This window comes from Manis javanica, chromosome 13 (genome assembly GCF_040802235.1).
Source record: "Manis javanica isolate MJ-LG chromosome 13, MJ_LKY, whole genome shotgun sequence".
Lineage (NCBI taxonomy): Eukaryota > Metazoa > Chordata > Mammalia > Pholidota > Manidae > Manis > Manis javanica.
The window spans coordinates 99,704,766-99,721,335 of record NC_133168.1 but is presented as its reverse complement, the minus strand read 5'-3'; the positions used below and the strand labels follow the sequence as shown (position 1 = coordinate 99,721,335).

The 16,570-nt window shown below is 56.9% G+C and overlaps 1 protein-coding gene and 1 long non-coding RNA gene across 11 annotated transcripts in view; one reads left to right on the top strand and one right to left on the bottom strand.

Annotated features, from left to right (window-relative positions):
* Positions 1–3,922: 3,922 nt before the first annotated feature.
* LOC118972383 (uncharacterized) lies at positions 3,923–6,650 on the bottom strand. The gene is made up of 3 exons (XR_005061318.2): positions 6,499–6,650; positions 5,311–5,412; positions 3,923–4,061 (listed from the first exon to the last, which is right to left on the bottom strand). It is a non-coding gene; the product is annotated as an uncharacterized lncRNA (long non-coding RNA).
* A 197-nt stretch (positions 6,651–6,847) lies between these two features.
* The window catches only part of DOT1L (DOT1 like histone lysine methyltransferase), a 50,680-nt gene continuing 40,957 nt past the window's right edge, over positions 6,848–16,570 (top strand). For 8 of the 10 annotated variants that reach the window (XM_037018281.2, XM_073220631.1, XM_073220632.1 and 5 more), the window contains exons 1-2: positions 6,848–7,117; positions 16,134–16,177. In XM_037018281.2, coding sequence (XP_036874176.1) covers positions 7,037–7,117; positions 16,134–16,177 — 125 coding nt within the window. In that variant the 5' untranslated portion in view covers positions 6,848–7,036. Of the gene's footprint in view, positions 7,118–9,699; positions 9,907–16,133; positions 16,178–16,570 lie in introns of those variants that run through there. The other 2 variants (XM_073220633.1, XM_073220634.1) reach the window with 2 other exon arrangements.

The following is a 16,570-nucleotide window of genomic DNA, read 5'->3' as shown; positions in this document are numbered from 1 at the left end:
GCTGTTTACTTCTACGTGTATTATATATTATATATGTATAATACACAGCAGTAATAAAAGCACAACTCCATTTGGATTCCTGAACCCTATTCCAATGTATATAAGTATGTGCGGAGGGGGTCTTTCCACACATAACATCAAGCAATTCTCAAGTGGTGACCATGGCTTGAGGCCAAGTAAGGGCCTGGGAATACGGAGGCCTGGGGTGTAGTTAGAGAAGGCAGGAGCTAGAATCCCACAGACCTGAACCCCTGACCAGGAGAGGCAAGCCGGGGGGGGGGGGGGCATTTCAGTACCACGGAGAGCTCCAAGCTGCCCGGAAATAGATGAATCCAGATTCCGGGAGGCTGCGGAGGGGGCGGCGAGCAGCAGCCTGCCCCGATGGGGCTGAGGAGCGCTCTCCAATAGCTCTGCCTACTTAACGGAGGGTGAGACCAGGGTCCGCTTCTCTAAAGCCTGCCCTCATTCCTCTCTGTGCCTCAGCAGGCCAAGCCCCTGCGGCCGAACCCAGAGAACATCGGACAGGTTGCTGCCAGCGTGCCCCTTTTCCCCAAGCCCCACACTCTTTGCGGGCACGGCTAGGCGGCTGATCCAACGGGCAGGTGCTCTCCTGCCTGACATCAGGGGCTGGCACCCTTTCGGTAAGTGTTTCCGGCTTTGCAGATCAAGCGGTTTCTACCGCCATAGCTCGACTGTGCCATTGTAGCAGCAAAGCAGTACGGAGGATGTGTAAGCGAATGTCTGTGATTGTGATCCAGTGAAACTTTATTTACCGCAACAAGGGCTGCGCTGGATTACATCTTGACTTAAACGAACCCTCCTTAGGGGGTAAAGTACGGGCACTTTCGAAGGGAGGAAAAGCCGCCCAAAGTGGCCTGGAGAGGTCTGGGGCTTTCTTTCTTGTCCTCTTGATGCCGTCAGAACATCACGCTGTGTGGGAGCGGGTTCGCCTAGTGGACGATGAGACAGCAGACAGCAGAGATGAACCAGCCCAGCCAAAACCCTTTAGATCAACCGGCTTGCCCCTGAACCACTAAATACCCACAAATGTGAGCAACTCAGGCAAGAGCAGCAGGAGAACCACCCGGCTGAGCGCCCAAACTGCTGATCCGCAGGACAACGAGCGACTTAAATGACAGCTGTTTAAAGCCACTATGTTTTGGAGTGGTTTGTTGTGTAGCAATGTATGACCGAAATGCATCTGCTCAGCCTAGAGTTGGGGAGCAGAGATGTATGCTTCGACACTCTACCGGAGACCCCTCAAACTCACTTGGCAAAGGGTGAAGATGTGCATAGCCCACTGTCAGGAAAGAATCGAATAGTTGGCAACAGCAGTCTGCCTTTCATCCATCCCTTCCAGTTACAACCACTGTGATGTATTTCTTGTGAGCCAGAAAGAACCTGCTTATATGCAAGCATGTTTTGCACACATGCATACCTACAAATCTGAGCCTGTTCTACACACTCATCTGCATCTTGCTTTGTTCTTGTCTCTTGCACATCTTTCTCCATGAAGACATCTTTCCAAAGTTACATCTGCGGGCTGACCTTCAACTGGACATGCAGGTTTGTAATCCTCCTTCCCTGCTGACACTGATGTGTTCATGCTTCCTGGCTTGCCAGGAATGATCTCATTGGTCTCAGGACAAAGCAAGGGGTTTCTAGATTTCTGGGGCAGAAGCCAACTCTTGTCTGATAATCTTGCTATTATGCTACCAATGTTTTTTTCTCAATTGTGGTAAAATGCACACAACATAAAATGTATCATCTTAAGTGTATATTCAGTGGCATGAAGCACATTCACATGCCATGCAGCCATCCCCACCCCTATGTCCAGAAGTTTCCATTTTCCCAAACGGAAGCTCTGTCCCCATGAAATACTCACTCCCCACCCCCTCCCGCACCCACTTTCTGTCTCTATGGATGGGGCTCCTCTGGGGACCTCTTGGGAGTGGGATCAGACAGGGTCTGTCCTGTGTCTGGCTCCTCTCACTGAGCACCATGTCCTCACAGTCCATCCACATTGTAGCAGGTGTCATAATGTCCTTCCTTTTTTTTTTTTTGAGAGGGCATCTCTCATATTTATTGACCAAATGGTTGTTAACAACAATAAAATTCTGTATAGGGGACTCAATGCACAATCATTAATCAACCCCAAGCCTAATTCTCAACAGTCTCCAATCTTCTGAAGCATAACGAACAAGTTCTTACATGGTGAACAAGTTCTTACATAGTGACTAAGTTCTTACATGGTGAACAGTGCAAGGGCAGTCATCACAGAAACTTTCAATTTTGATCATGAAGTATAAACAATCAAGTCAGATATGATTATTCATTTGATTTTTATACTCGATTTACATGTGAATCCCACATTTCTCCATTATTTTTTTTAATAAAATGCTGAAGTGGTAGGTAGATGCAAGATAAAGATAGAAAGCATAATTTAGTGCTGTAAGAGGGCAAGTGTAGATGATCAGGTCTGTGCCTGTAGACTAAGTATTAATCCAAGCTAGATAATGTCCTTCCTTTTAAAGACTGAATAATATTCCATTCTGTGAAAATATACATTTTGTTTATCCATTCACCTGTTGATGGGTGCTTGGGGTGTTTCTGCCTTTTGAGTATTGTGAAAAATGCTTTCATGAACATTTCTGTACAAACATCTGTTTGAATCCCCATTTTCAACTCTTTTGGGTAAACATGTCAAGTGGAATTAGTCAATCATATGATCATTCTATGTTTAACTTTTCAAGGAACCCCAAAACTGCTTTCCACAGTGACTGCTCCATTTTACAATCTCACCAATCTAGCTCTGTTGTATTTTATTTTATTCTTTTCTTTCTTTTGTTTTATTTGATGGATAACATACATACAAAAAGGACATAAGTCCACTCATCTCAAGTGAGTAGGATCCTAATTTCTCTCCCTCTCTCTCTCTCTGCAGGTAACCACCACCCAGGCCCTGGTGTAGAATGTATCCAGCCCCCAGAAGTCCCACATGTCTCTTCTTAGCCAATACCTCCTGAGACAACCTGTGTCTGACTTCTAACACAATTCATTAGTTTCTCCTGTTTTTGAACTCCGTATAAATGAAGTTTTAAAGTAAGCTGGCTTTTGTTGTGTTGGGTCACCTGCACCCGATCACGGTGTCTGTGAGATCCCTCCAGGTGGGTGTGTCTATCAGTGGCTCCGGCTTTTCCGTGCTGGGTGGTATCCCTTTGTATGGATATACCACAATTTATTCACCCAGTCTCTTCCAGAAGGACATTTAAGCGGTTCCAGTTGTCGACCATTATGAACAAAGCCACTGTGGACGTGCTAGTGTGCATCCTTCAGTGGGGACATTGGCACGTTCCTCTCCTGACTGTACACCTAGGAGCGGAATTGCTGAGATGTGAAGTACAAATGGTTTGCTCTGGTGGGTCCTGACAAGTAGTTTTGGAGAGTGGCTGCTCCAATGTGCATGCCCATCAGTGATGCCTGGGGGTTCTAGTGCCCCCCTCCTAAACAACACTGTATATATACTTCAGTCTCTTGAATTTTTGGCTGTTTGGGGGAGGGGAGCCTTCTCCCGGCGTTCAAAAGACAACAGTGGGCAAATGATCAGGGTTAACGTCACTGGTTGTAAGTCCTGTTGATAGCATGTATCCCTGATGTTGTCTGGTGAGAATGGCATTTTAAATCTGTTAGGGTCTTCTGTCGCGTGCCCTGTCCTCGCCGGCAAGAACAGCATGCAACAACAGCAGGATTCTTCTGCAGAAAGCTTTATTCTTCAGCTCTTTGTGAAACAAATGAGTTGGGCAGGACCCAGAGGGGAAGGAGAGGCTTGCTTATATAGTTCTCATGCTCTGACCTGGTTGGTGCGGCTCCATATGCCTTATTAGCATAACCATTTGGTGGGTCTCATTGGTCCTTATGCCAAGGCGCAATTAGCATGTAGTTTAGTGGTGTGGGATGATTTGTCATTAGGAAGTTCGGGGCCTTCCGGCTGCCCTGCATTGGGCGCTATTTTCTGAGCGCGGCTGCCAACAGTCTTCCTCCCCAATCTCCATCACAGCAGACTACCCAGAAGAAAAACACCAGAAAAAGAAAATTAGGGGAACAATACCTGAGCAGTCCCCCTCAAAACTTTCAAGATATCAAAAAGGAGGAAAATCTGAGAAACTGTCACAGCCCATGGGACACTGGGCAGAAGAAGGCGGCTAGGGAAAAACTAAGGACATTCATATAAAGTTTGGACTTTAGTTAGTAATAATGTAGCAATATTGGTTCCTTCATTTCGACAAATGTATCATACCGACGTAACAGAGGAGGCAGGTCTAGGGTCTGTAGGGATGCTCTGGGCCATCTTTGTAACTTTTTGGCAAATCTAAGTGATTCTAAAATGGAGTGTGTGTTTAACAAAGATAATAGTGTATTTCCTTGGTTTGAACATGTCTGAGTCTCTTCTTTACATTTGTGGTACCCGGATACGTCTTAAAATCAGTAACACAGGATGGTTGCCAGCCCGAGAAGGTGCAGGGTGCCAGCTGCCCTTAAGCTGAGCCCACCGGGTGGCTCTGGCAGGAGCACTGGACGCCAGGAGGCGACGGGGGCCCTCGCACCTGGGGCTTGCCCCACCTCTCCCGCTTAGGTGGGGTGCACATACGCATTTGTCATTTCACCTCCACGGCCTGACTGCACCCTGCCTGGCAGCCCCACTCCAGGTTCAATCTGATGATGCACAGGTGCTGGGATAGAGTCCCTGCCCTCCCAGAATTCTGGAGGAACCAAGCCCTCAGAGTAATGTTAGAGCAAGGTCTCTCCCCCTCAGCGCTACTGACAACCGCGATGTCCCCAGACACTGCCCAGTGTCCCCAGGGGATGGGACAGCAGTGTTGGAGCAACAAGTGTTGCTCCGGACAGGTCCGCTCCTTGGTTTCAGCCTGCATTTACGGCTGTCCCCTGCCATCCACCCCTTGCCTTGTTGCGCAGGTCTCAGTTATATCATTCCCTTATCATTAATTAGATCTCATCAGTTTGTTGCTTGTCGCCCTCTCTAGACTGTGAGCAATATGAGGACCGGGTTCCTGATTTGCTCTGGGCTGTTATGCGCCCAGCACCTGGAAGAGTGCCTGCTAAGTAGCAGGTGATTAATAAACACCTGTTGAATAGAGGAGTTGAACAAAGGGATGGATGGATGAATGCATGAAGGGCAAACAACTTGTATTCACCAAACATGGTTCTAGCACTTTCTATATTAACACCCTCCCAAACACCTAGAGGCAGGAACTGTTAGATAAGGAAACTAGCAGAGGTTAGGAGACTCACCCAAGGTCACCCAGCGGGGAAGGGTGGGGCAGGATTGGAATTCAGGAGTTCCGTGAAGTGTACTCTGGGGCCTGGCCTCGCCTGGGCGTGTCCAGGAAGGTTCTGGAGAAAGTGAGGAGAGCAGGAGTGACACGGGAAAGGGGAGTCTTAGGAAGCACGGTCTACGCTGGGAACAGCACGTGCCGATGGCTCTGGGCCCCACCAGGGCTTGCTTTGCCATCCCTCAGACAGTGGGGGTCAGGCATGGGGAGGGGTCCGATGGGGAGTAGCTGTCTGTGAGCCATTCTCTGGTTGGCTGAGTCGGAGGTCCCTGGGGGTCTCTCTGCAGCAAGGAGGGGAGGGGAAGAGATGGAGGAAGGGAGGGGGTCAGAGGGGTTTTTTGACACACTAGCTGAGGCTGCCACTGTGTTCAGTGGGATGAAACTTAAAATAGCTCCCAGTGCCGGGAACCTGAGAACCGGGAGCTGAGGTGGCTGGCTGTCTTCCCTGGGGGTGGCGCTGGGCTTGGGTTTTCCAGGCTGGGGCAGGTGTCAGCAGGGACGGAGCAGGACCTTCTCCCTGGGACTTTACCGGCTGTTCTTAGCTCACAGAGCTGAACTACTCCGCTGGCTGCATGTGACTTGTGTGACTCGGGGGCAGGGTGGGGCTGGTGGTGATCCCCCTTCTGGGTCTTCTCCCCTCCTTATCCCCTGGGTAGCCAGCCCCCAGCCTCCTCTCTCCCTTTCTGCTTCTTCCTCAATTCTCCCTCCCAATTTACTCAACTCACAGCAACCAGAAAGTGTCTTTAAAAAGCTTTTTATTGATAAACAGAAAACAGTGCATGATAGGTAGTTTTTCACAAAGTGGATGTCCCTGTATGACCCCCTTCTCCCCCTGACCACAAGGGTAACCACTGTCCTGATTTCCAGCACCCATGGTCTAGACTTGCCAACACATGGAAGCTACGGCGTCTCCTCTTTCAGATGGGCTCTGACCCCCACCATGGCCTGTGAGAAGCACCTGTGGGGGGCACAGCTACTTTCACCTCCACCCCTCACCTGGGTACCTCTTTCTAGGGCACCTCATGTTTTTGCATATCAAGACCTTCAACTGATAGGACGAGGCCCACCCGCACTATGGCAGCCGTGGTGAGGGGCACAACCTGTACATGGTCAACTGATTAAAATATTAATCTCATCTGGAAAATACCTCTCGACCACATCTGGAATGTTTGGGGGCGTCCAGCCAACCCCGTGGCACCCTTCCCACGGCAGGGCTCGAATCCCAGTCCAAGCTCCGCAGGGTCTCCCCGGGTCCCCACTCCGCACCCGTGCGGGCGGCCGAGGGCAGCCGAGGACGTGCGTGCGTGCGTGCGTGCGTGCGTGCGTTCTTGCGGGCGAGCCCACGAGGCAGGGCGGCGGGGAGAGCGCGCGCGGCACGGCGGGCGGGGTAGCGGGCGCCCGCAGCTTTCTCGCGCCGGGAACCCCCGCGCGCGCGCAGCGAGTGGTTCGGCCCGGCCCCCGGCTCATTGTGCTCGCCTCACGCCGGCCCAAGATGGCGGCGGCGCTGGAGGTCCCGGGCCTGTGACCACAAAGAGGAGCCGGGGCTAGACGGGAGCGAGGCGGCGGCGGCGGCGGCGGCCCAGGCCAGCGCCCTCCCCTCAGCCCCCCGCCCCGCCCCCGCCGGCGGCGCCACGCCCCTCCTCCAGCCGCCCGCCTAGCATGGTGCGGCGGCCGCGCGCGCCGACATGGGGGAGAAGCTGGAGCTGAGGCTCAAGTCGCCCGTGGGGGCCGAGCCTGCCGTCTACCCGTGGCCGCTGCCGGTCTACGTGAGTGCCGCCCCGCCCCGGCCCAGGGCCCGGCTCGCCCGTGCGGCGCGCGCCCAGAAACCGAGCCTCCAGCCCAAACCGTCCTCGGGACCCCTTCCCGCCCCGCTGGGGCCCTCGGCCGTTGCCAGCGCCCGCGCGCCCCGAGGGCGCTGCCGTTACCGCTCAGCCCGGAACCCTGTCCCCCGGCCGTGGACCGCCAGGCCCGCGAGTTTGCCTGTCTGTTTACGTTGTGATATTCTGGGTGTCTCTGCCTTTTTTGGGGTAGTTTATTCTTTGCGCTGTCAGTGTGCTCAGCTTTATTTTTGAGGACACCCTTTCCTCCTCTCCCCGGCTTTTTCTTAAACCAGGCATTCTGTCACCCGGTCTTGGGGTGGGCCGGCCGGACCCTTGGAAAAGCAGGCATTCTGCCACCCAGTCTTGAGGGGGTGGGCCGGCCGGTCCCTTGGAAACTAGGCATTCTGTCCCCCCAGTCTTGAGGGGGTGCGCTGGCCGGATCCTTGGAAACCAGGCATTCTGTACCCCCCGTCTTGAGGGGGTGCGCTGGCCGGACCCTTGGAAACCAGGCATTCTGTCCCCTTAATCTTGAGTGACCCTTGGAAAATGACAGGCCGAGGGGAAATTTACAAAGGCGCCCCCGGGTGAGTCTAGCGACGCAGGGACGCGGGGGACGACGGCGCGGCGCGCGTGCGGTGTTCCTAAGCCCACGCTTGGGCCGGGCGCCGTGGGCGGGCGTCTTTGGGGCGCCCTTTGGCGCGCACGTCTTGAGGGGAGACGGGGCCTCCAGGGCACCCGGCGGGGAAGCCCGCGCGCCCCGCCCCTCGCGCGCGCGCTCCGAGTGTCAGTTTTTGCAAACGTCGCGTCCGGGGGCGGGGCCGGCACGCAGGCCCCGCCCCGGAGCCGTGTTGGCTCCCCGCCCTGCGCTCTCCGCAGTCGGAGGGTTTCGTGGTTTCCAGCCCAACGCGCGTCCCGAGGCTTTCTATTTTTGCTCATCCTGCGCCCGGAGGCGAGGCTGGGCCCGGTTCCCGGCTTTTCCGGTGGGACAGAGGCCGAGTGTGTCCGGGCGGGGCGGGGCGCCGTCCAGGGGGCGGGAACAAAGTGGGAAGAACCTCCAACAGCCCAGCCGCGGCGCCCTGCCGCCCGGTTCCAGCGCTCAGCGCGTGCTGGTTGGCTGGCCGTTGCGCGGTTTAAAGTCGAATCACTCATTATCCGGGGTTGACGGGCAGTGTAGTTCTCTCCGGAGCGTACGGCCGCGGGGCTTCTGACAGCTCCGTCGCCTGGAGCATCCTGTCGCCCTCGCGAGGCGTCCCGTTGTGGGGTCTGGTGCGGCAGGGCCGCGCCTTTCGGTTGCTATGTGCCGGCGTTCTTCTCTCAGCCGTTCGCCCGGCCGGTGGCAGGGCCTGTGGGGTGCTTCCAGTTTTAGGGGGATGACGAATAAAGCTGCTGGGAACGTCTGCGGGCAGGTTTCTATGTGGTCATGGTGTTCACCTTGGGAAAATAGTGGGCTCGGACGGTTGGTGCCGCGCTCAGAGTGCGGTTGGCATTTTTCCATCCTACAAATTGGTATCGTTGAGCGTCGAAAAAGCTAAGAAATGCACCGTGATCCACCATCCAGGCATTTGACACCGAGTGAAAGGTCATCCGCAGACAGTCGTGTTATCCTGGCACCGGCTGTTATTGGGGGCGGAGCAAGGCCAGAGCGATTTGTAACCGTTGTAAATAAGGCCTCCTGTGTTGCTCCGTGGCCAGGCCTGCCTTTCTGGTGTCGGGCGGGTAGGCGGTTCTGAACCGCCGAGGGTCTTTCCCTCCCTGGCCAGGACCTCGCTTGGCAGGGCACCGGTGTGTGCTGCCTGCCTGGCCAGGTGCCTGACCTCAGCAGGCCTTTCCCAGGGTGGCTGTCCCACGACCCGGTGGGCGGGCAGGAGGGCCCAGTGGGAGTCTTGGCTGGCTGCAGGGGTACAGCACCCGCCTTACAACTTTGCCATGACGTCTGTTAACCTTCTGTGTGCCCTCTGAGGAATTCTGCTTTCTCATGGGAAAGGAGGGGGCAGCACTTCGTAAGAGTTCATGTTTTTTGATGCTTCTATGATGAATACATTAAGAGAATGGGCTGCTTGGGAAGCTTGACTTTTTAGAAGGTCACATTACTCATGCAGCATTACATTTGAAATGACTGGGCTTGTTTGTTCTTTGATTCATTCCTCAAGCACGTACTGAGTATTGACAGTGTTCCTGGGGCACTGAGGACAAGAGACAATATTCTCATTTTCAGGAAACTTGCAAACCAAGTAAGGTGGGCGATCTCTAAACGCCAAAGTTCAGCAGAGTTACAGTGCCACAGGCATCGCTGAGGCCCCAAGGGGGAGGCTGCCAGTTCGCCCCAGAGGAGGTGTGGGCGACTTCTTGGAGGAGGGGGCATCTGTAGCAGGAAGTGCAAACAGCCACAACCCCCGGACTCGGAAGCGTCCAGCCTCAGAAACAGGCTTTTGCGTAATTGACCATCTGAGGGGGAGGCGGGGCATCTTGGTCCTCCAGTGACAGTCCCTGCATGTCCACGTGCAGCTCTCGGTGGCTCTTCTGAAGCCGATGGCATTCTTTGGGTGGGCAGGCCAGCTCCCAGCTCAGAAGGGGGCCTGCGGTGTTTGGTCGCCTGGTGGCAGGCGGGAGTGGCCCCGTGCCTCCTGATCCGTCCACGCTGGGGGCTGGGGGCCTGGGCCTGACTGCCCCGCCTCCGGCTTCCCCTGGAGCCGAGGTTCTTTGATGACACGCTGGGCGGTCTTGCCTCACAGCTGGTGAGTAGCTGAGGTGGGGGCGTGAGCCAGCCCACCCTGGGACTCCCCAGCCCTGGGACTCAGGGCGGGTTTTCTGAGCTGCCCTCTGGCTAATTCCAGCTCCGGCGGAAGGCAGATTAACCCTTCAGTGCCTTCGTGTGAGTGGAGAAGCCGCTTTCAAAGGGGAAGGGACCTCAGGAAAGCCTGTCTTCTGTGGGTGGCTGTTCGTTCTCAGACACACGTGGTGGTACTAGAAAGGGACCCTAAAGCTATGGGACCCAAGATCTTACAAGACATTTAAAGTAATTTATTTTCATCTAAAATATTACCACAAATGGTAGGTTTTAAGACCCAGTTGCCTGCTGCAGACCCTGTTCGCGATGGTGGGGGCCGTGTTCACTGGGGAGGCAGAGGGGAGAGCCGCGGGAGACCCGCAGAAGCGCTGTCCTGTTTTTTTAAACTTCTAGTTTTGAGATGATCTTAGACTCATTCTCAGCTGTTAGGAAGAGCGCAGAGACATCCCAGGCCCTCTCCCTGTTTCCCCCAATGGTGGCATCTCACAACTAGAGAACAGATAATGGGCATTGGACGGGTCAGACACAGCGTTTCGGGGGGCCCCCTTTTGAATGCGGGGACCTGGGTGCTGACCGCCTGTGTCTGAGTGACTGGATCCCAGTTCCGGCTTGTGTTTCCGCTGTAGGTGAGCCTCGGCCTCCTTGAGTAACACTCCTGTTCCCTTTCTCTCCTTCAGGGATGCACTTCCAGAAGCTTCTTTCTCACCTTGTCTGTCCTCCCGTCCCTGCGTTCCCATAGCTGGGCCTCCTGTTAGTCCATGCGGCGACACTGGTGGAGTCTGAGGGTGGCTACCGGGGATCTGCTGCGTTCCTGGGGTGCCGGGTGTCCCCTGCCATCCTTCAGCCCTTCCCTGGTGCTCCCCCGCTGCCTCCCTCCGGCTGCACCCCAGCCTCTGCCCTCCAGGCCGGCTTCCTTCCCGCTCTGTTGTGGTCACTAGGCCCTGGGATTGTTCCTGTGTCCCCAAATGGATGGCCCCTGCCTGTCCATGCCTCATGCTTGGGGCGCTGCTAGCGGGGCTGCTGCGTCTGGGCTTTCTTACCACCTGACCCAGAGGTTGGAGGTCAGAGGTTGGGAAGCTGAGGCCTCTGGTGCTTTACTGTTCATCTGATCAATCACAAACCTGCGCTCCCTCAGCTTGACTTCCCCCTGGCTAGTCACGGGTGCATGCTAGCTGTGACGCATGCGGCCCAGCGCACAGAAAGCTCAGTAGAATCACGCCTGGTGTGGGTGTGTGTGGGAGATGGTCATTCTAGTAACACTTGTCATTAGAAAACCCGACGCTACTTTTTCTGAAGTGGGAAGGGCTTCCGGGGCAGGTGGTGTGCTGTGTGGGGGCTGGCACTGGGGGGAGGGTCCCAATAGGGAAGTCCCCCCCATAGGGAAGGACCCCCCCATAGGGAAGGTACCCGGGATAGGGAAGTCCCCCCATAGGGAAGTGCCCCCAAAGGGAAGGGCCTGCAGAGGGAAGTGCAGCCTGCAGGGAGCTGGGAACCCCGCGGCTCAAGTGGGTCTCGCCCTTACAGGACGGCTGTCTTGGCTGTGGTCTGGTCAGAGTGGTTGGCAGGACTGGGCCGTGCCCGGGCTGCGGGGCCTGTGGTGTGTCTGCTCTGTGCCTGGAGTGGCAGGGGAGTGAGGCCCCCACCAAGCAGCAGCTGCTGGGGCTGCAGGGCCAGGCTGGGGGGTGGGGTCTGCTGGAGGTGCTCTGGATACCTACGGGCTGCTGCTGAGGGGGCTGGACCCGGAGGGGAGGCCAGACGGGCCAGGAGGTGAGTCAGCTGCGGTGCACGGGCATTGCCAGTCTCCTGGTTTTTGTGATTTTTTTTTTTAAGCAGCAGCAGTTTATTTCTCACAGTTGTGAAGGCTGGGAAGCCCGAGATCAAGGCATCAGCGTGGTTACACCCCGGTAAGGGCCTGCTTCCTGGCTCATAGCTGGCACCTTCTCTCTGTGCCCTCACAAAGCGGAAGGCCGGGGAGCTTGGAGGAGTGGTTCTTGTGATTTACTAACAGCTTCATTGCGATATAATTTACCTACCATGCAACCTCTCCATCCAAAATACACTTCCTTGGACTTGAGTACATTGACAGTGGTGTGCACCTACCATCTGTCATTCCAAAGCATTCCATCTCTCCCCATATAAACGTCTTCCCCAGCCCCTGGCACCCACAAGCCCACGTTCTCCTATTGTGGACGGTCCACAGAAACGGATGGCACACCATGTGGCCTGTGTGTCTGACATCTCTCACTGCACACACGTGGGGTGAACACCAGAGACCCACTCCTTTCTGTGGCCGAGTGATATTCCCCTCTGGGTGGACGGGTGGTGGGGTCTTGAGGCCCCTGTGAGGCTCTCAGTCGGCCTCTGTCCTCAGGGTGGGAGGCACGTGTGGCTGTGCCTGCCACTTGGTGGGCTTTCCCTGTCAGAAGGGCCTCCATGGGCCCTGGGCTTTCTGTCTTCCCACCACACCCCTCATTCTGCTTCTGAGACCCCTCTGGGGCCCCCTCTGCATGCCCACTTTGGTGTCCTCTCTTTCCTTGTTCAGCTGGACATACAGCCTCGTGGAGTCCCTGTGGCCCCTTCCTGCTTTTCCATGGTGACTTGAGGGGCTCGCGGGTTGATTCTTTCATTGAAGTGCCTTTCTGTGGGTGTCTGCTGAAGGCCACCTTGTATTCTGGGTGGTTGGGGTGGCACTGGGTGGGACTTCTGACCATGGAGCAGGGAGCCCTGTCCTCTGTCCAGCCTCGTTTGCTGCAAGGCCTGTGCCGGTCAGGGTTGGCCTGAGCTGCCTGCAGTGACTCGGGCATCGTGGGGAGATGCCGTGGAGGCGGCAGCAGGAGCTGAGCCCTCCTTCCTGGTGGTCATTCGGGCTGTTGTCACAGCTGTGCCTTTTAGCCGAGCAGGGAACATTTCCTTGGAGCAAAGAATCCCAGGGGCGGGGTGGTGAGGCCTGCACACCGCTGACTCAGCGTCCTCCTCCTGCAGCAGCGTCAGCCGCCCACTTTCTGTCCCTTTTTGCAGTGTGACATTATTCTGGGGGCCATGTGAGCATAGTTCTTGAAACTAGTGAAGCTCAAAAGCAGTGACTGGGAGCCTGGTGCTTTCTGCCACTTCCTGGCTTGTGTTGACTGCTGTCCTGTGGACGCTGTGCTCTGTGGGGTGGTGGGAGCCAGTGCCCCCCAGGAGGCACACCGCATCCATGGACTGTGTGGGGCTCTAAGTAAGCGGTTGAGATGTCTCCTGCGCTGCCTCCCACCCTAACAGCGGGCTCAGAGCTCTGTGGATAACTGGGGCTGTGAGCTGGGTTATCTGGGCATTCTGTGCAGTGAGAGGGCAGCAGGATGTGGCTGTTGGGTGGGTAGGAAGGTCTGCCGGGCAGGTTGGGCTCCCGGATGTGCCAAGCAAGGCCATGGCCGGCTACACGTGTGCCGGCGGCTACGTGGTGTCTGAAGACCCTGCTAGTTGAGTGTGGACGTCTGGGAGGAGGACCTGGATGAAGACAAGGGCTTCCCAGTGCAGGTGCGACCCCGCAGCATCCAGCTTGCGGACGAGGGGCTGTGCTGGAGTGACCGAGGCTGCGCAGCCGGGCGCCTCTGCCGTTCTGTGCCTGCAAGCCTCCTGCTGTTGCGTTGGGGGGCAGAGGGCTCCCTGTTTTGAACCGGAGCCCGGGTGTCCTGCTGCCCCTCTAGTTCTGCCTGTTCTGCCACCCCCGCCGTCTGACCGCCATCTGCCCAGGCTCTCTGCTCTGCCCCCAGGGTGTGTGTGCCTGCAGGCCCGTGCCCCACAGCTGCTCTCTGTTCAGAGTGACCCTGAGTCTTGCTGCTGGGACCCACAGGCTGGTCTCCAGGGTGGGGGCCCCCTCCTGCCCCACAGTCTTACCTTTGGCTTTGCCCTTTACGTGTGTTCAGGGCCTCTCTTTTTGGGTTCCTGTGTATTGTGAACTGGTAGGGGGCTCTTGTCCTGAGTACCTGAATTGGTCATGTAAGAATAAGCCCTCAGTGAGCTGCTCTCGCTCCTACCTGGCGAGCTGAACCGTGAACTCGGACTGGCGTGGCGCCTGGGGTCTCAAGTGTGTTTTTGGCCTCAGGGCCTCATCAAGGTATCTGTGGAAGGGAAGCGTCTCATTGAAATCCAGGACAATGATTAAAATGGCAAACTGACCACACCTTGAATTTTGGGGTGTTTGAATGTGTTCAGGCCCTACTCTGGTGCTTGTTCATGTGGGTGTCCACATGACATGTCTTCCTTACTCAGAGCTGAGGAGGTTAAGCTTTTAGCTGAAGAGGTGCCATGAAATTCATGGATTTACTCGTCTTATTCACGAGACTTTAAATGCACTACATTTATCTTCAGAGCATTCTGTGCAGTGAGAGGGCAGCAGAAGGTGGCCGCCAGGTGGGTGAGAAGGCCTTCCGGACAGGGGGGGCTTAGGGATGTGCCTGAGGCTGTGCCAGGCAAGGCTGTGGCCAGCTGTGTTCACACCCTGATGGCACCGTTTCTGGTGTGTCTGCATTTGCAGAAGTTTCTGTGTCTGAGCTTCCAACACAACTATAAAAATTTCACCTTTGAGTGGATTTGAGACTTCAGAGAGTCTCCGTGTGCTCTCATTGGCCCGTGGTGCCAGGAGCCACCTGGACGTGGCCAGGCTCCCGCCTCCTGAGCTCTGATCTGTGGCCTCTCCTCTGTCTGTAAGGAAAGGCAAGCACCTTTCATGACCTGCATGCTGGAAGACACTGCTCTGGCGTCTGTGGGGCGCTCCCCAGCTTGGGCCCGCTGGCCTCACGTGCGCCTCCCATCAGGGGGCACCTGTCCTTGGTGCGTGGCCCCAGGGCCCGTGAGCCTTACCGCCGAGGACACTGACCCTGAGCCCCATGAGGGCGGGTCTGCCGAGTCTTCCTGGGGGAGGTGGTCTGGCCCCACAGGATTCCTGGTCCTGCAGGCCGGCCGACGCTCTGCCCCGGCCCACAGCTTCTGCTCTGGCATTTGCAGGGTGGCACCTTCCACCTTTGCCCTCTTCCTTCCTGAGCGTGTTGGGACCCTGCAGGAGACCGGGCTCTTCTCCCCACTTGCTCAGTCACAGGCTCCAGCATCCCTTGGCTGGTGGATGCTCACATCATCCTCTGGGTCATGACCCAGCCCCTCACCCTGTCCCACTCCTGCTGGCCTAGAGCAGCCGCCGGGGGCGTCCGTTTTGGGCACGTCTGCACTTCCTGGCCAGGGATGTCCGGGCCCATCCTGTCCCTTCTTTGCCCCAGCCCCGGAATGGGCTATTGTCCCACAGAGCCCAGCTCCTTTTCCGAGCATGCAGAGGCAGAAATGGGTGCAGATGGTAGTGGTGCAGACCTGGGGTTAGAGAACACGCAGGGAGCTGGCCGCCTGCTCAGCAGCCCCTTCCCGGCCATCCCCGCAGGGATTCCCAGGCAGGGGCTCCCTGGTGTGTGCGTTCATCACCAGGTGTGGGAGGTGCCCTGAGAGTGTTCTGTGCCTCAGTCAGAGGTGGGGTGGCCCCTGGGCCCCTGGGGCTCCAGATGCAGCCGCAGAAGCACAGTTAGCCAGTAGCTGCTGACCCTGGCTCCCAGCCACACTTCCGGCACGGTTCGTGGCCACTGGGTGAGAGTCCACGCTCCTGGCTGCTGCTTTCCACGGTGCCCTCCTCCCTGCTGGGCCCTGAGGCCCACTGCTCTGCGGCTGGCTCCTTGTCACTGCCTCTCTCGCTTCGCCCTGTGAACGGCTCCCAGAGCCCCCACCTGTGTACACCTTCCCCCCAGGGTCCAGGCTTCAGCGTGTGGGTTTGGGACACAGGCGTGCTGTCCATCACAGTCAAGTGCAGCCTGCCGCAGGAACAGATGTGCTGTTACACACATCTTCACATGACCCCCAAAGTGGAGGGCCCAGGGAACCCCTCATGTCCGTCTCCCACTGTCTCAGTCAGTAGCCTTCTGCTTGGGAAGCAGAGGCCCGGGGGTCCCGGTTACTCGGAGCTGGGCCTGTGACTGCACGGCCGCAGGAACACCGCCACGTGTGCGTGGATTGGGCAGCAAAGGTGCAGGCTGGGGACAGGACAGGAGGGTCAGTGGGCATAGACTCATCCAGGCCCCATCCCTACAGGTCCCTCCCAAGGCCACTGTGCGGTGTGGCACTGCTGCAGGGCGTAAACCCTGTCCCTTTGTCTTTCAGGACAAACACCACGATGCTGCTCATGAAATCATCGAGACCATCCGGTGAGTGCGCACCTGCGGGCAGGCGGGGCTGCCCCAGTTGGGGGCCCCCCAGCTGAGGCCTGGCTCCAGGGCCCATGGGCCCAGGCCACGCCCCACCTGTGCTCTTTCAGCCAGCTCAGCCTCGCACACTCCTTTTGCGATCCCTGGGTGCATCTCCACCAGACCCGAGCAGCTGACAGCTTGGTCAGAGTCCAGGTCACCCACCCGTGCGGCCCTGGGCAGGTCTCCATGCTCTCGGAGTTTGGCGTCCTGTGGAAGGGGGTGGAAGGCCCGGCCTGGCCACAGGGCTCTTGGAACCCCTGCCCACCGCCTCAGCCCGTCCCTCTCCTGTCCTGTCCCGGCTGGCTTTGATGTGCTGCTGGGTTCAGTTGGCTGTGCCCTTGGTGGTCTGAC